General features: G+C 45.5%; 6 protein-coding genes and 2 non-coding genes across 9 annotated transcripts; 4 read left to right on the plus strand and 4 right to left on the minus strand.

Moving 5' to 3' along the window:
- The first annotated feature begins 1,571 nt into the window (after positions 1–1,571).
- Positions 1,572–3,873, plus strand: LOC131207696 (zinc finger protein 883-like). The gene is made up of 3 exons (XM_058200323.1): positions 1,572–1,655; positions 1,709–1,823; positions 1,900–3,873. The coding sequence occupies exons 1-3, from the start codon at positions 1,618–1,620 to the stop codon at positions 3,871–3,873; spliced, it is 2,127 nt and encodes a 708-aa protein (XP_058056306.1). The 5' UTR covers positions 1,572–1,617.
- A 596-nt stretch (positions 3,874–4,469) lies between these two features.
- Trnak-cuu (transfer RNA lysine (anticodon CUU)) lies at positions 4,470–4,542 on the minus strand. The gene has a single exon. It is a non-coding gene; the product is annotated as a tRNA-Lys (tRNA).
- A 210-nt stretch (positions 4,543–4,752) lies between these two features.
- LOC131208632 (glycine--tRNA ligase) lies at positions 4,753–7,625 on the plus strand. Of its 2 annotated transcripts, XM_058201437.1 has the most exons (5): positions 4,753–4,870; positions 4,945–5,254; positions 5,317–6,997; positions 7,074–7,261; positions 7,321–7,625. In XM_058201437.1, the coding sequence occupies exons 2-5, from the start codon at positions 5,195–5,197 to the stop codon at positions 7,429–7,431; spliced, it is 2,040 nt and encodes a 679-aa protein (XP_058057420.1). In that variant the 5' UTR covers positions 4,753–4,870; positions 4,945–5,194; the 3' UTR covers positions 7,432–7,625. The 2 variants fall into 2 exon arrangements, with proteins under 2 accessions (XP_058057420.1, XP_058057419.1); XM_058201436.1 differs by having other exon boundaries at positions 4,808–5,254.
- A 128-nt stretch (positions 7,626–7,753) lies between these two features.
- Positions 7,754–7,825, minus strand: Trnae-cuc (transfer RNA glutamic acid (anticodon CUC)). The gene has a single exon. It is a non-coding gene; the product is annotated as a tRNA-Glu (tRNA).
- A 219-nt stretch (positions 7,826–8,044) lies between these two features.
- On the minus strand, positions 8,045–9,637 carry LOC131209966 (short-chain specific acyl-CoA dehydrogenase, mitochondrial-like). The gene is made up of 2 exons (XM_058203143.1): positions 9,466–9,637; positions 8,045–9,405 (listed from the first exon to the last, which is right to left on the minus strand). The coding sequence occupies exons 1-2, from the start codon at positions 9,491–9,493 to the stop codon at positions 8,216–8,218; spliced, it is 1,218 nt and encodes a 405-aa protein (XP_058059126.1). The 5' UTR covers positions 9,494–9,637; the 3' UTR covers positions 8,045–8,215.
- A 336-nt stretch (positions 9,638–9,973) lies between these two features.
- Positions 9,974–12,277, plus strand: LOC131208565 (probable ATP-dependent RNA helicase pitchoune). The gene is made up of 5 exons (XM_058201356.1): positions 9,974–10,127; positions 10,241–10,372; positions 10,441–11,124; positions 11,196–11,497; positions 11,575–12,277. The coding sequence occupies exons 1-5, from the start codon at positions 10,064–10,066 to the stop codon at positions 12,223–12,225; spliced, it is 1,833 nt and encodes a 610-aa protein (XP_058057339.1). The 5' UTR covers positions 9,974–10,063; the 3' UTR covers positions 12,226–12,277.
- A 5-nt stretch (positions 12,278–12,282) lies between these two features.
- On the minus strand, positions 12,283–13,187 carry LOC131208566 (BLOC-1-related complex subunit 8 homolog). The gene is made up of 3 exons (XM_058201357.1): positions 13,073–13,187; positions 12,824–13,001; positions 12,283–12,747 (listed from the first exon to the last, which is right to left on the minus strand). Exons 1-3 carry the CDS (start codon positions 13,116–13,118, stop codon positions 12,402–12,404), a joined length of 570 nt encoding a protein of 189 aa, XP_058057340.1. The 5' UTR covers positions 13,119–13,187; the 3' UTR covers positions 12,283–12,401.
- A 312-nt stretch (positions 13,188–13,499) lies between these two features.
- On the plus strand, positions 13,500–15,819 carry LOC131208647 (COP9 signalosome complex subunit 2). The gene is made up of 4 exons (XM_058201456.1): positions 13,500–13,718; positions 13,911–14,231; positions 14,296–15,110; positions 15,172–15,819. The coding sequence occupies exons 1-4, from the start codon at positions 13,662–13,664 to the stop codon at positions 15,314–15,316; spliced, it is 1,338 nt and encodes a 445-aa protein (XP_058057439.1). The 5' UTR covers positions 13,500–13,661; the 3' UTR covers positions 15,317–15,819.
- The last annotated feature ends 26 nt before the right edge of the window (positions 15,820–15,845 follow it).

Below are 15,845 nucleotides of genomic sequence, written 5' to 3' on the forward strand. Positions count from 1 at the left end.
AAATATACTTCACCAGTCGCCGGGTCGGGCCCGGCACAACATTTGTCTATCCAACGCCGCGGAATCAACCGCTGGTCTGAAGCCGGTGTTGTTTTGAATGTGGAAACAGTATTTCACTTAATACCGAACCCGAGCGGAAGTCACCAATGTCGCAGAAACGCAAAACACGCCCTAAGGTGTTAGAAGAAGATTAGCGATCTTGTCGAGCATCCTGCTACTACTACCGGTTGGTAGTGTGTTTTTTGTTTAGCCTAAACAGCCAAGGAAAGAAATAAAAACATAAATAGCTGTCCAAGACCAAAACTTGGATTGTGCATTTTGATGTCGAAGACAAAACGGTTTGGTGCCAACGTTCTTGGAAAAAATCCAACATTTTTTTGCTGCTGACTATCGGAAGCGAATTTATAAGAGGTTTGCAAAGCCGACGATCATCGATCACTGAGCTTCTCGGCTTATTGCACGAAGCACGTGCCCACGGAAAAGAACCAAACTGTCAACGCCATCCGTATCGACGAAAATTATGTTCAACTAGCATGGGCCATCATCACATTTTCTTCGCACGCCCTTGCCTCAGTCCCAGGCCGTTCCGAGGCTTGATACGGCTCGAAAAGTGTTGTTTATAAATATTCTCTATTTTGTTTAGTAAACTTTTTCGGCATGTTTACTAAATTTCGTTCGATGTACTTTGCACCCTCGGTTCTCAGCGATTCCGCCGGACGACGTACGATTTCTATGGTGATTTGGTTAGGATTATGCGTCGGCACTACCAATGAGTGTATTGGCGCTGGGTGGTCACTTGCAGCAGTTGAAGAACCACAAAAAATGATTAAAAGCCTCCTACCGTTTCCATCATTGATTATTGCAGATCATCATCATATTTCGGACCAGACAGACAGACCAGATCAGACAAAATAGTTCGCTTCGTATTGTTGTTCTTTTTCGAGCGAAACGAAACCATTTTAAGTTCGGTTTTAAGTATGTGACCTCAAAATAAATGGACATGATGGTTAAACTATGTTGCTTGCATTTAAAAACCATTACATCAGCGCTTTCCAAAAACCGGCCAATCAATTCTTGGAATCGTGTCCAATGCTGAAGGCTAATACTAAATTGTTTTAAAAGAATGCGACTTTAGTTTTGGTTTGCTATATTAACCAAGCGGGTGTTTCGAAAACCAAGGTTTTGGCGGAATGTTTATACAATTTAGTGACGATTAAAGTTTGCGTCAACCGAGCTGTAGGTTATGGTTGAAATGCTTGGAAATTTATGGATATGGTCAGTAGTGGTGGCAAGGTTGTCTTATCCTTGTAACAATAGATCTTCGTGACCCTTTGAAGTAAGAAGTTTATCAGTGTTGAGAAATGCAAGCTGGCGTCGATTTGTTCGTTGTGATGCGAAAAAAACGTTAACAAAATTAAACGAAGCGGAGTTATAGGAAAATGTTTTTGAAAGCGTGGAAAGGGTGTGTTTGGCCCTTAAGTTCCAGCAATTTCAAACTTCTACTCACAGCATCATTAGCAGCTGTCAAAAACTGCCGCTTGGTCAGCTGTCAAAAACTTGTTTGGTAAACAATCACAACAAATTTGCTTTCCTCTGTAATAAACTGTTTCAGTCGAAATGAGAAAAAAGACTTCTAAGCCTTCATTTTCAGCCGAGTAAGTTGATGGTAAGCCAGAATAAACATGTAAAATAGCACATTTCTTTCTAGAAACTGGCCCATATGCCGAATGTGCCTATCAACTGATGGCGCTTTGGAGCCGATTACTTCCGATGATCGAGGCGCATATCTTTTGCAAAAAATACTTACCTACACTAATTTTGAGGTAATATGTCCTTCTTAAATATAATTTTCTCCTGCTTTTATGAAACGACATTTATATAGACCGCATCTTTCTACAGATGAAGCTATTGGCCAAATTTCCATCGTTCTTGTGTTCGGCTTGCAAATCGCGCTTGGATTCTTTGGATAAGTTTCGCTGCCTATGCGTTCTAAAAAATCTAAAAGTCGAACGATTTCGCGAAGTAGTGGACACAACGCATTTTACCGCTGCAGAACATCAGAACATACATCGAACCGATGGCGTAGAATCGGTGTCGGTGAAAACTGAGATTGCCGCGGAACATTCAAAGAAGGATTGGCAGTCGAATCGAATGGATTCTAATTCACAACAAATAAGCGGCACATACGATTATTATCATCATGACGATTTGTTCGAGGCGGAGGAAGAATCGCTGGAAGCACTTTTAAAACGTGAACCAATGACCGAGCAAGAACAACCATCGGATGCAGATCTGAAACATGAACATAATATTCTCAAAACGGATCCTTCCGATTTCAACTGTAAGTTTCAAGAAGAAGCTTCTATGGCAAGGAAGCCCATTACGAGTCATGACGACTCTATTTCGGTTTCGGATCAAAACAAATCTTGTATCACGCATGGCGCCGACGGATCTACATCGATTCAACTGGAACGTAATGCTGAGGAAGATTCAGGATATACTTGTTACACATCTTTCTCGACAGTTGACGAGCAGCAACTGTTGCCGTCGAATGAACACCGAAGTCCCCGGCAAGATATCACCGTAGTAGAGTCCCCAAAGTCGCCAAAGCATGATTCAAAAATTAATACTGATTTCCATAGAATCAAACAAAAACTCCAATCTCCAAAACTCCAATCAAAAACTCATCTCCGCACTCACGCCAGGAAGAAGTCATTTCAGTGTGAAATATGTGACAAAGCGTTCCATGCCAAAACCCTCCTGCAAAAACATATGCACATTCATAACAAGGATCAACAGTGTCCTCAGTGTCCACAAAGGTTCGCGAGGACACGTGAACTAAAAAATCATATAAGGACGCACACCGCTGAGAAGCCATTCCAGTGTAAAGTGTGTGACAAGGCGTTTCATACGAAAGATAACCTGAATCGACATACGAAAATTCACAACAAGGATCAACATCATCAGTGTCCACAGTGTCCACAAAAGTTCACTAGGTCTTTTGAACTGAAGTATCACATAAGGACGCACACCGGTGAGAAGCCATTCCTGTGTGAGGTCTGTGGCAGAACGTTCTATACGGGACACTACTTGTCTACCCATTCGAAAATTCACAACAAGGATCGACAATATCAGTGTCCGCAGTGTCCAAAAAGGTGCGCACAATTAACTCAACTAAAGAATCACATAAAGACGCACACAGGTGAGAGGCCATTCCAGTGTAAAATCTGTGACAAAACGTTTCACGCGAAAAGCACTTTGGGAAAGCATATAAAAAATCACAACAAGGATCAACTCCTTCAGTGTCCGCAGTGTCCACAAAGGTTCGCGAGGGCATGTGAACGAAAGAATCACAGAAGGACACACACCGGTGAGAAGCCATTCCAGTGTGAGGTCTGTGACAAGGCGTTTCGTATGAAATATAACCTGAATCAACATACGAAAATTCACAGCAAGGAGCTTCAGTGTCCGCAGTGTCCAAAAAGGTTCGCGACGATACGTGAGCTAAAGAATCACGTAAGGACACACACTGGTGAGAAGCCATTCCAGTGTGAGAGCTGTGGCAGAGCGTTCCATACGGCACGCAACTTGTCTGCCCATTTGAAAATTCACAACAAAGATCAACAGTGTCCGCAGTGTCCAAAAAGGCTGGCGAGTATACATCATCTAAAGATTCACATAAGGACGCACACCGGTGAGAAGCCATTCCAGTGTGAGGTCTGTGACAAGGCGTTTCATACGAAAGACAACCTGAATCAACATACGAAAATTCACAACAAGGATCAACAGTGTCCGCAGTGTCCAAAAAGGTTCGCGACGATACGTGAGCTAAAGAATCACAGTAGGAAGCATAGCGGTGAGAAGACAAATTGACAAATTCTCATGCCGTAACAGCCTGAATCAGATCAATAAATTGAACCGTCCTGAAAAGCTGCGTTTTTGTAACAGAAAAAAAATGTTTTAAATTTTGCTCTCGTTACCGAAGAACCAGCTGGTGCCCGCAACCGGCACAGGTCTCTGTGCCAAGGGCTGGAGCCGGAGGGGCCGGAATGTGATTCCTCGTCACATTTTATTGCTTTCAATAATTACATTAATTAGATATTACGATCAACCAGATCGATTTCGTGTTTCTTCGTCTCGCGGGCATTGTCCAACACTTCTTTGCTTTCGCCATCATTTTGATTGTCACAGTTGATTCATCTTCGCAGCAATTCACAGCACACACTTTTGGGCGCCGTCGACGAGAAATGTTGCTGATCGACTGATCAATAGAGCGAAGTGCTAATAGAGCTCTCAAGAGCGGGAAAGTGGTAAATATAGCTCAATGGTCGAATCCCAACGCCCACCGTGCCAAAGATCATGCGCATAAGAATGTTATTAGTTTCGAAAAAGGAGTAAAATGTTTCCGTCAAAACACTAGCTCCAAATCTTAAAACTATGTTTCGGTACAAGCAAAATACTGTTTGAGACGCCCAACGTGGGGCTCGAACCCACGACCCTGAGATTAAGAGTCTCATGCTCTACCGACTGAGCTAGCCGGGCAGTTAGGTGGAAGGTCTCTAGGCTGCAACAAGAATCCGTTACACATTTTCCTTAAGCTGGGGCCACACGAAGCGCAAAAGAAATGACTCTTTTGCGGTCTGATTTGCGCTTCGTCTGGCGCCCCAGTATCGCTGTCAAAACTTTGCTCTCAAAACCATTTGCTCTTTGCGAGACATTTAACTCACTTCTCACTCACTTTCATTAACTGTCAAAAACGTCGCGAAAACACGTTCTGCTGGCGTAGCTGTTCAGGAACGTACCGGTAAATGTGAAATCGTAGCTTAACTAATTCGTAGCCGTCCAGACTTTCGACCCACTCCTTTAGCTGGTGACGATCATTCCGACGAGCGGTGGCGGATTATCCTTAATGTCCACTCAGCTTTTTTGCTATTCCCTCAGTAGACTAGTGCGTGGCGGATCGTGCCGAGGAACGCCGAGTGCCGCCCTTGTTCCCTGCCAGACCGTTCGTTGTTTTGCCAGTGCGCTGGTGCAAAAGTTATCCTCATTTCATCATCCGAAAGCCCCAAACCATTCGGTGACAGATCGATTGCGCCATCGGCGACAGCACAGCAGTGTTCCAGCGAGAAAGCCATTCAATTGGGGCTCCCAAAAGAAGCACCGTGACGTGCGACTCCGATTTCAGTTACTAGAGATGGCCGACCCGAAGATTGAAGCCGTGCTGGCCCCGTTGCGGGAAGCAGTTAAGGAACAGGTACAGCAACACGACACAATTCGATGTGTCGCAGAAATGACCACATTCTCTTTTCCCCGTAGGGCGACTTGGTTCGGAAGTTAAAGGCCGATGGTGCACCCGAAATCGACCTGAAAAAGGCGGTCAATGAACTGAAGGCGCGAAAAAAGGTGCTGGAAGATCGCGAGCTTAGTCTCGTGCCGCAGGTGGCCAGCTTCGATCGCGCTCGGATGGAGGATTTGCTAAAGCGGCGCTTCTTTTACGACCAAAGTTTCTCCATCTACGGTGGTATCACGGGACAGTACGATTTCGGACCGATGGGCTGCGCCCTAAAGTCCAATATGATCAACCTGTGGCGCCAGTTTTTCGTACTCGAGGAGCAGATGCTCGAAGTGGATTGCTCCATCTTGACTCCGGAGCCAGTCCTGAAAGCTTCCGGGCACGTGGACCGCTTCGCCGATCTTATGACAAAGGACATGAAAACTGGGGAATGTTTCCGGTTGGACCATTTAATTAAGAACCATCTCGAAAAGCTCGCCGCCGGAAAGGATGCCAGCGCGCAGTTGAAAGAGGAGTGTGCCGATATTGTCATCAAACTGGACGGAATGACGGAGCCTGAAATGGCGGCGATTCTGCGAAAGTACGACATGAAGTCACCGATCACCGGCAACGAGTTAACGGAACCGATCGAGTTTAACCTGATGTTCGGTACGCAGATCGGTCCCACTGGACTGGTGAAGGGCTTCTTACGCCCAGAAACGGCGCAGGGTATTTTCGTAAACTTTAAACGATTGCTCGAGTTCAATCAGGGACGGCTACCGTTTGCTGCGGCGCAGATTGGCAACAGTTTTCGAAATGAAATCTCGCCCCGTTCAGGGCTGATACGAGTGCGCGAGTTTACAATGTGCGAGATCGAGCATTTCTGCGACCCTCAGGCGAAGAATCACCCGAAGTTTGAAAACGTGGCCGATACGGTCATGACGCTCTATTCGGCTTGCAACCAGATGGACGGAAAGAGTGCGGAACCAGTGCGCATCGGTGACGCGGTGGCCACTGGACTGGTAGCGAATGAAACACTCGGCTACTTTATGGCACGCATTCAGCAGTTTATGCACCGGATCGGTATTCTGCCCGATCGTCTCCGGTTCCGGCAGCATATGAGCAACGAGATGGCGCATTATGCGTGTGACTGCTGGGATGCCGAGTGCCTAACTAGCTACGGATGGATCGAGTGCGTCGGGTGTGCCGATCGGTCCGCTTACGATTTGACACAGCACACGCAGGCTACCGGTGTAAAGCTGGTGGCTGAAAAGAAGCTGCCGGCGCCGAAGACGGTCGAAGTGACGGAGGTAGTGCTGAACAAGGCGGCCATCGGAAAGGCGTTCAAGAAGGAAGCAAAGAGCATCACCGATGCACTGGCTAAACTCAGTCTTCAGGAGGTCCATACTATGGGAACGAGTCTTGCCTCTTCCGGAGAACATGTCTTGAGCGTGAATGGCGCCGATGTGAAGCTAACCGGCGACCTGGTCGCTGTCAAGACGATCGCGAAAACAGTGCACGTGGAAGAAATCACTCCGAGCGTCATTGAGCCATCGTTTGGTATTGGACGCATCATGTATTCTCTGTTGGAGCATAGTTTCCGGATGCGCGAAGGGGACGAGCAACGGAGCTTCTTTTCGCTACCCCCGGTTGTGGCGCCACTAAAATGTTCGGTACTGCCTCTTAGCAACAATTCAGAATTTGCACCGTTTGTTAAAAAGATCTGTAGGTTGATTCGAAAAAACTACCGTTTCTGTTGATAGGAACACACTTAATAATTACTATTTCCGTACATCTTCAGCGATGGCCCTAACTTCCGTCGATGTTTCACACAAAGTGGACGATTCCAGCGGATCGATCGGTCGGCGCTACGCTCGCACGGACGAACTCGCTGTCCCGTATGGCATAACGATCGATTTCGATACACTGAAGGAACCGCACTCCGTTACACTTCGGGAGCGTGATTCGATGAAGCAAGTTCGGATTTCGGTAAGTGGCCAACGTTAACATATTCACGAAATGCGTGCTAACTTTGAACTTTGTTTCAGTTGGACGAAGTAGCTGACACCGTTCGCGATCTAGCTATTGGACGCACCAGCTGGGCTCAGATAGATGCGAAATATCCACGCTTCGAGCAGCAGGAATCGTCTGCCAAGTAGTGCCGAGATTGGCTTCCAAAAGACCTGTACGATTACATTGAATGACCGCAATGTTTTCTTTTTAAAATGCATTGTTAACTTCGGATTGCGTTTTATCTGTACTGTCTGTTTCGGAACGCTTACACTGTTTCTGCGAATGTGGTTTTTATTTGCATTTAAAGCACCACAATAAAGTTATTCGAATCTTGCTGGTAAAATAATTCGGGTGTCTAGTATTATGATTTTTTACTAAACTTACTAAACTTTTTACTTTACGAAACTAAATTTAATGACAACGCCTAAAGTTGACAAAAAGGAGATTTGCAGAAAAATAAAAGATTATTTCCCATACCGGGAATCGAACCCGGGCCTTCCGGGTGAGAGCCGGATATCCTAACCACTAGACAATATGGGATGCGTTAAAACAGATGTTTCAATACGTACATAAACATAAACTACGATAAATATTACTGAAGCAATAATTCAAATTAAAAAAATTGAACTCAATTACAAAACGTAAAGCTACTTGAAAGATGATTTTCAGATAATTTTTAAGGGAAAGAAGGTAGATCGACGAAAAATATCAACTATAAACGTGTTGCATGGTTCGTCAAAGTTAGTAGATATGGAATGATGTATTTCTGGTGTAAATATTTTTATTGTAAAAAAGCCTAGAAAGTATGACTGTTACCTTTAAGGTTTTCACCGTCAGCCGTAATAACACTTATTTTGTGAACATAATCAAATTATGTTTCCTATATACCCATTCGCAAAGTTATTTCGTTACCTCGTTTCTGAATTATCACTAAAGTTCCTTAATGATTGCATCCGCAACAATCGTTTTTTGAACATCGGTAACTCCCCCCATAATTTCTGTAATACGAGCGTCCCGATAAAATCGTTCCGCTGGCAGATCCTTAACGCATCCCATCCCACCCATAATTTGCTGTCCGCAATGCGCAGCAAACGTGGCCGTCTCCCCAGCTACCCATTTGGCCATGGAGCAAGACTTTGTTGCCCGTTGCCCTCGGTCCACCTCTGCGGCCGCCTTTCTAACTAACAAGCGAGCGACTTCAATCCGTGTGGCCATTTCGGCGATTCTCGTTCGCACAGCAGGCAAATCGACTAGCGTTCCACCGAAAGCTTTCCGCTGCTTTGCGTATGCTACGGCCGCTTCTAATGCCGCTTGGCCAATACCGACCGCATGCGAGGCTACACCGATGCGAGCTCGGTCCAATTGCTCCATTGCAATACGCATTCCGCTACCCACCGCACCAAGCACATCGCGGTCTGAAACTCTTACGTTTTCCATCTGAAGGTTACAGGTGGAGGAACCTCGTATTCCCAGCTTATCTTCAGGCCGTCCGCGAGTCAGTCCTTTCAACTTACCTTCGTCAAAGTCCACCAAAAAAGCGGTAATTCCTTTGTACTTTTGCGTCGGATCGACGGTGGCGAAAACTATTCCGGCTACCGCTTGCACACCCGACGTGACCCAGGCTTTGGTGCCATTCAGTAGCCAACTACAATCGGATGTCTGCGTGGCGCGTGTTGTCATTGCCGCAACATCCGAGCCCGCCTCGGACTCGCTAAGAGCAAAAGCGCCTATTGTTTGCGTGGAATATTTGTTGAAAAACCGCTCTCGTTGATCGTCGGATCCAAGACGATCCAACAGATTGGCGTAAAGACTGTTATGGATGGACACAATTGCACCCGTGCTTCCGCATCCGCGCGAAAGTTCTTCGACGACTAGCGAAAGTGCAAGCATGTCCATGCCAGAACCGCCGTAAGAGGGGCTTACAGTGACACGCATTAACCCCATTTCGGCCAGTTTGGCAATGTGCTGGGCGGGAAACATTCCGGTGCGATCGATACTGCTAGCCGCCGGTTTCAGTTCGCGATCACTAAACTGACGGCATTTTTGTTGAAGGTCTCGATGCTCGCTGGAAAGCTCCACAATGCTGAACTGCCGGAAAAGTATCCTGCGGTTGCATGGCGCTATGAAAATAAAAAACGTCTTATCACAAGAGTTTTTATCATATGATATGATTAACGCACCTGCTAGAAACCTGTTGAACATGGACATGGCTGCTTATCAAACTTGTATCGTTGTCCGCAAGAAATCACTTTTATCGCAATGAACGAGCAACGTAGTTTCGTTAAATTCAGCCCGATTAGCATTTTAATGAAGAAATGTAAATGAATACATAGTTAGTGCAGTCTCAGTTATGTGGTGGTCAACATTTGTTTACAATGCAACTGATCACGCGATTCTACGAAGGTGCCTAGTGGTCTGTGTTCAAACGAATTACTCGGTTCGCCAAACGAAATATATTTGGAGAACGCGAAGCATTACTATTTATTTACATGTTTGCCGTTAGCCGTAATTAATGAATATTGAATAAAGCATATGAAAAAAAATTAACTTTCACAATACATTTATTTTATGAAGAAACATAAAGACAAACGTTCAACTTTTTTTTAAACCTTCCTTAAACGTCAAAACGTAAATGTCTAATTTCAGGTTTTGTTTCTGTCAAACATGAATCAACACAATCGCACGTGTACGGCATAGTGTAGTTTCTAGAACCGAGAAATTTCCTACTTTTCACTCATTGTTAATTGATTTGTTCTGTGAATTGATTTGTTTCTCACGATGGGAAAGAAAACTAAAGTAAAACCTTCGCCTATCGTGAATGGAAGCGTGAAAAAGGGTCAAGGTAAGTGCGCGAATGGGACCTCTTGATGCTTGATGCAGTTGCAGTTGTGGCAGGTACATTTCTTTAACGCGTGTCTCATTTATGCTACTTTTGGTTTTGATTCAATTTTCCAGTGTCGGTGGAAGGGTTAGAAGAGAACTACGAATTGGAGGAGTCTCGAACTGGTGCGGGAAAACGTACCCAGAAAAAGAAGGTGAAACGTGCCGAGCAAGTACCGGAAGATCAACCTGTGGTGGTGGGTCGAGGTAAGCCTGACCGATGAAGTTTGCAAAGGACGCTAGAGATTATCGGAAGGTGTATCATTTGGTCTTAGGAGTTAAGCGTCCTAAGGATAGTGACGATGAGGATGAAGATAATGAGGACGGTCTCGATGATTCCGACAACGAGGATCAGACGGAGGGTACAATGGAGCAACAAATGCCAATGTCGAGCACAGCGTACGAAGTTCTGCTCGGAAATCAAGAGTTCACATCGCTGGAGGGTAAAGTCTCGGACAATACACTGCGAGCGATTGCGGAGATGGGCTTCACGAAGATGACCGAAATCCAAGCCAAGGCGATTCCACCGTTACTGGAGGGAAGGGATCTTGTCGGGTCCGCCAAAACAGGCAGCGGCAAAACGTTAGCTTTTCTCATTCCGGTCGTCGAGTTGATCCACAAGTTACGTTTTAAACCACGTAACGGTGCCGGCGCCATCATTATCTCACCAACGCGAGAACTTGCAATGCAGATATTTGGTGTGTTGAAAGAGTTGATGGCACATCACCATCAGACTTACGGGCTTCTGATGGGTGGTGCCAGTCGACATACTGAGAACGAGAAGCTCGGGAAAGGGTTAAACATTATTGTGGCCACACCGGGTCGGCTGCTTGATCATCTGAAATCCACGCCAAACTTTCTGTTCAAGAACTTGCAGTGCTTGATCATCGACGAGTGTGATCGAATTTTGGAGATTGGATTCGAGGAGGATTTAAAGCAAATCATAAGCATTTTGCCGAGTAAGTATTTGTGGAAGCACTGTGGCAAGTAGAATTCGCCCAATTTCAACAATCGTTTATCTTCCCATTAGAAAAACGTCAAACACTACTCTTCTCGGCCACGCAATCCTCTCGTATGGATGAGCTGGGGCGTTTAGCCCTCAAATCGGAACCGATTTATGTCGGGGTGGATGATCACAAGACCGAAGCTACCGTCACTGGCCTGGAGCAGGGCTACATTGTGTGCCCCTCCGAGAAGCGGCTGCTCGTTCTTTTTACTTTCCTGAAGAAAAACCGCAAGAAGAAGGTTATGGTTTTCTTCTCATCCTGTCTTTCTGTGAAGTTCCATCACGAGCTGTTCAACTACATCGATCTTCCGGTTCAATCGATTCATGTAAGAAACGGTAGTCGCTGTAGTTAGGATTAGACTATATCTTGACGCATCCACTTTTCTCTTCTATTCCTTGATAGGGTAAGCAAAAGCAGGCGAAGCGTACTTCGGTGTTTTTCCAGTTCTGCAACGCAGAATCCGGAATTTTGCTTTGCACGGACGTAGCTGCCCGCGGCTTGGACATACCGGCTGTTGACTGGATTGTCCAGTACGATCCACCAAACGATACGAAGGAGTACATTCACCGTGTCGGTCGCACAGCTCGAGGCGAAAATTTGTGTGGCCACGCGCTACTGATTTTACGGCCACAGGAGCTTGGCTTTCTCAAGTATTTAAAGCAAGCGAAAGTACCGTTGAACGAGTTCGAGTTTTCCTGGAACAAGATTGCCGACATTCAGCTGCAGTTGGAAAATTTGCTTTCGAAGAACTATTTCCTCAATCAGTCGGGCAAACTAGCGTTCAAGTCGTACGTGCGATCGTATGAAGGACACCACATGAAGGATGTGTTTAATCTTGGTAACATGGACCTGGTACAGGTGGCGAAAAACTTTGGCTTCACGCAACCACCCTACGTAGACTTCGGCAAAAGTTTCAAAAGCATTAGCTCCGAACGACGAGCGGGCAATCGTGGCATGGGACATTTCAAGGACTTCAACAAGAACAAGCGTGACAACTTGAAGATTACGCACATAAGCGATCGGAAGCAGCTGAAGAAAATTAAGTACGAGTAATTTGCTACGTTAACCCTCAAATAGAGATGAATAAATGATTGTAATGCTTCATTTGAACATAATTATAATTCGTGTTTTAATGAGTAATGGAGCTTATGCTAAGAACGAACAATCACAGCTTGATAAATAAATGGAACTGAACAGCATTCCGAATGGAATAGTCAAACGACTTCTCATCAGTGGAGTGTGGTGTACGATCTTTGCAATTCCTGCGGTCCACTGGTCGCAACATTCGTGGTTCCGGTGGTATTGTTGTGGATGTTGCTGTTTGAGTTGCGTGCTTGAGACATCATATGTTCTACGCGGTTAGTAGTTTCGCGCACCACTCCGGATAGATCGGTGAGATCGGGTAAATCTAGCGTAATGTGTGCCGAAAGCCGTTTGTACACCGAACTGTTGCTATCCTTTTTCGGGCGCCTCGATTCTACGTACTTTAGTTGTTGTTTCAGAAATATGGCATTCTTCAGCAGCTCTTGTACATTTTTTAAAGACTCATCCGCTGTTTCTATTTCCTTCACCGCACTTGCAAAAGAGAATAAGCAAAGATAATGAAGTGATTCTGTGATTCTGTGCTGTGAAGATAATGACGTGAATCTACCTTATGGCGTACTCCATGTCGTAGCATTTGCCCTGCAGATCGTGCTGCAGTTGAACAACTTCCGCCCGACGGTCCACAATCAGCGGGATAACTTTCCGTACGTGCTCCTGGATGCGATAAAACGCAAGACTCGGTTCGTTGGCTATTATGTGCATGTTTTCGGATATTTTCTCGGTGGCTGTAATTACAAGAAGCAGTTGTAACGTTGGGGAATGAGGTAGCTGGCAGTGAATATAGAAGTCTGCTTACTTTTCTTTACTTTTGCTTGCAATTCGGGGTCGTGAACGTGGGACATTTTTAGACGGTGTACGAATGTTTTTGGTACATGAATTCGGGAACGAAAACAACACAAAACATTTGTTGACAAATTTTGTAAAAAGATGACGTTCGCGGCTTTGTCGGACAGACAAAATAATACACGCGGGGTAGGACAGTGACAAAATATCATTGCTTAGGCAAAACACTACGCACTGATACTGATGATTTATTTAGCTGTTCCCACAAATGTAGGAACAGTGATTCAATATTTTTCGCGCTGTAGAAACTAGTTGTTTGTGAATAAATAAACCTTCATGAATAAATTTGTCGGAGCATTTTTTTCCGGTCACGGCACTTAGTTGTCAAAGCATGATTCTCGCTGTCACCGGTGACATCTCCCGCTGAAAACGAACGCGATTCTTTGCTATTCTTTCGCCCGAAGGTTGGGAATCGCGAAATTTCGGCAGACTTGGCTGCTTGTGCTCTATATTTTGCGTTGGGTTGGTCGTAGATTGGTTTACGAGGGCCAAAGATTAAGCTAGTGGTTAGGAACTGCGAAAAGAGGAATACAATCGTCGCTATGTCGGATATCGACGATGATTTCATGTGTGACGACGATGATGATGATTATGGATTGGTAAGTTATTTGCAGTGCAACTTTCGGTTTATTTGGCGGTACGATATTCTAGTAGCCCATGATGGAAACGGAATCTGTGCCTTCCGATGAAGCAGACGAGACACGCGATAGTCTCGAAGACCGCCGGCATTTTGAGTTTGCTCCTGGTGAAATGTCAACATGGAAAGGGATATGTGCTATTTTTCCTTTCAGGAATATTCGGAAGACAGCAATTCGGAACCGGATGTCGATCTCGAAAACCAGTACTACAATAGCAAAGCACTGAAAGAAGAGGCACCGCAAGAGGCGTTGAAATCCTTCCAGAAGGTGCTGGACTTGGAAAATGGCGAGAAGGGCGAATGGGGCTTTAAGGCACTAAAGCAGATGATCAAACTGAACTTTAAGCTGCAGAACTACCCGGAGATGATGTCTCGTTACAAACAGTTACTAACCTACATAAAGAGTGCAGTTACCCGGAACCACTCGGAAAAATCAATCAACTCGATACTGGATTACATTTCGACATCTAGGAATGTAGGTGCTTTCGAAGTGCTGGTCGTAAGATGTTTTATTAAATCAGTTACTTTTTCGTGCGCAGATGGAATTGCTTCAAAATTTTTATGAAACAACACTAGAAGCGCTGAAAGATGCGAAGAATGATCGACTGTGGTTCAAAACCAACACCAAGCTGGGCAAGCTGTACTTTGATCGTAATGATTTCGCGAAGCTGCAGCGAATCTTGAAACAGCTACACCAATCCTGCCAGACAGACGACGGTGAGGACGATCTGAAGAAGGGGACGCAGCTTCTCGAAATCTACGCTCTCGAGATTCAGATGTACACAGTTCAAAAGAACAATAAGAAGCTGAAGGCGCTGTACGAACAGTCGCTGCACATCAAATCAGCTATCCCGCACCCGCTGATTATGGGCGTCATACGCGAGTGTGGCGGCAAAATGCACTTGCGCGAGGACGAGTTCGAGAAGGCGCACACGGACTTTTTCGAGGCGTTCAAGAACTACGACGAATCAGGCTCTTCTCGGCGTACCACCTGCCTTAAGTATTTGGTGCTCGCAAATATGCTGATGAGATCCGGCATTAACCCATTCGACTCGCAGGAAGCGAAACCGTACAAGAACGATCCGGAAATTCTCGCCATGACGAACCTGGTGACGGCGTACCAGAATAACGACATCATGGAGTTTGAGTCGATTTTGCGCAACAACCGTAACAACATCATGGCGGACCAGTTCATTCGGGAGCATATCGAAGATCTCCTGCGCAACATTCGCACGCAGGTGCTGATCAAATTGATACGCCCGTACACGAAGATCACCATCCCGTTTATCTCCAACGAGCTCAACATCGATCCGGCGGAAGTGGAAAGTTTGCTCGTTTCCTGCATTCTGGATAAGTAAGTATTGATCACCATCTGCGTATTGTGTAGGTCCTAATCTTTTCTATCCATTCACTAGTACCATTCAAGGTCGGATTGATCAAGTGAACCAGGTGCTGGAGCTGAACAAAGAGGCGCGCAGTGGTGAACGTGACAGCGCCATTGAAAAGTGGTCCAACCAGATCGGTTCCGTGCAAGCTGCCATTATTAACAAGATGGCTTAAGGGTGTGGTCAGATAGCGAGGGAGAACATCTCGAGCAGCCTCCAACATGGCCAAGTGTAGCAAGCTCCGAAAGAACGAATGACGAATACAAGGAGAGATCGAAAGACAGTGGAAGAGAATGCAAAAATGTCGTTAAAGTGGTTAAAGGGAGATTACGGAAGGAAAAGAGATTGTAAGGTCTGACTAGAGTAGTTGAGCCCCTTCACTGCAGTGCTAATCTATCCTTGTCTAAGGTATCCTTTTAACGGGCGGCGCGCTTGGCGTGGAATGAGTTGGTGGATCCTTGACAGAGCATCGTGACCTAAGAATTACATCCTTTTTCGTGGAGTGCGTTAATCGCTATGCCGGGTCAAGAAACCGGAAACCAAGATGGGCTTAGTACTGGCACCTTTGATACGCAAAATATTCACACAAATGAAGAGTGAACACGGTAACGGGAATGTGAGATTGTACTGAACAATATGTGGAAAATAAACCCGAAAAGGAATGCTCATTTGTTACGAATCGTGATACTTACTCTTTACGGCAA

The sequence above is a fragment of the Anopheles bellator genome, chromosome 2 (genome assembly GCF_943735745.2).
Source record: "Anopheles bellator chromosome 2, idAnoBellAS_SP24_06.2, whole genome shotgun sequence".
Taxonomy (NCBI): domain Eukaryota; kingdom Metazoa; phylum Arthropoda; class Insecta; order Diptera; family Culicidae; genus Anopheles; species Anopheles bellator.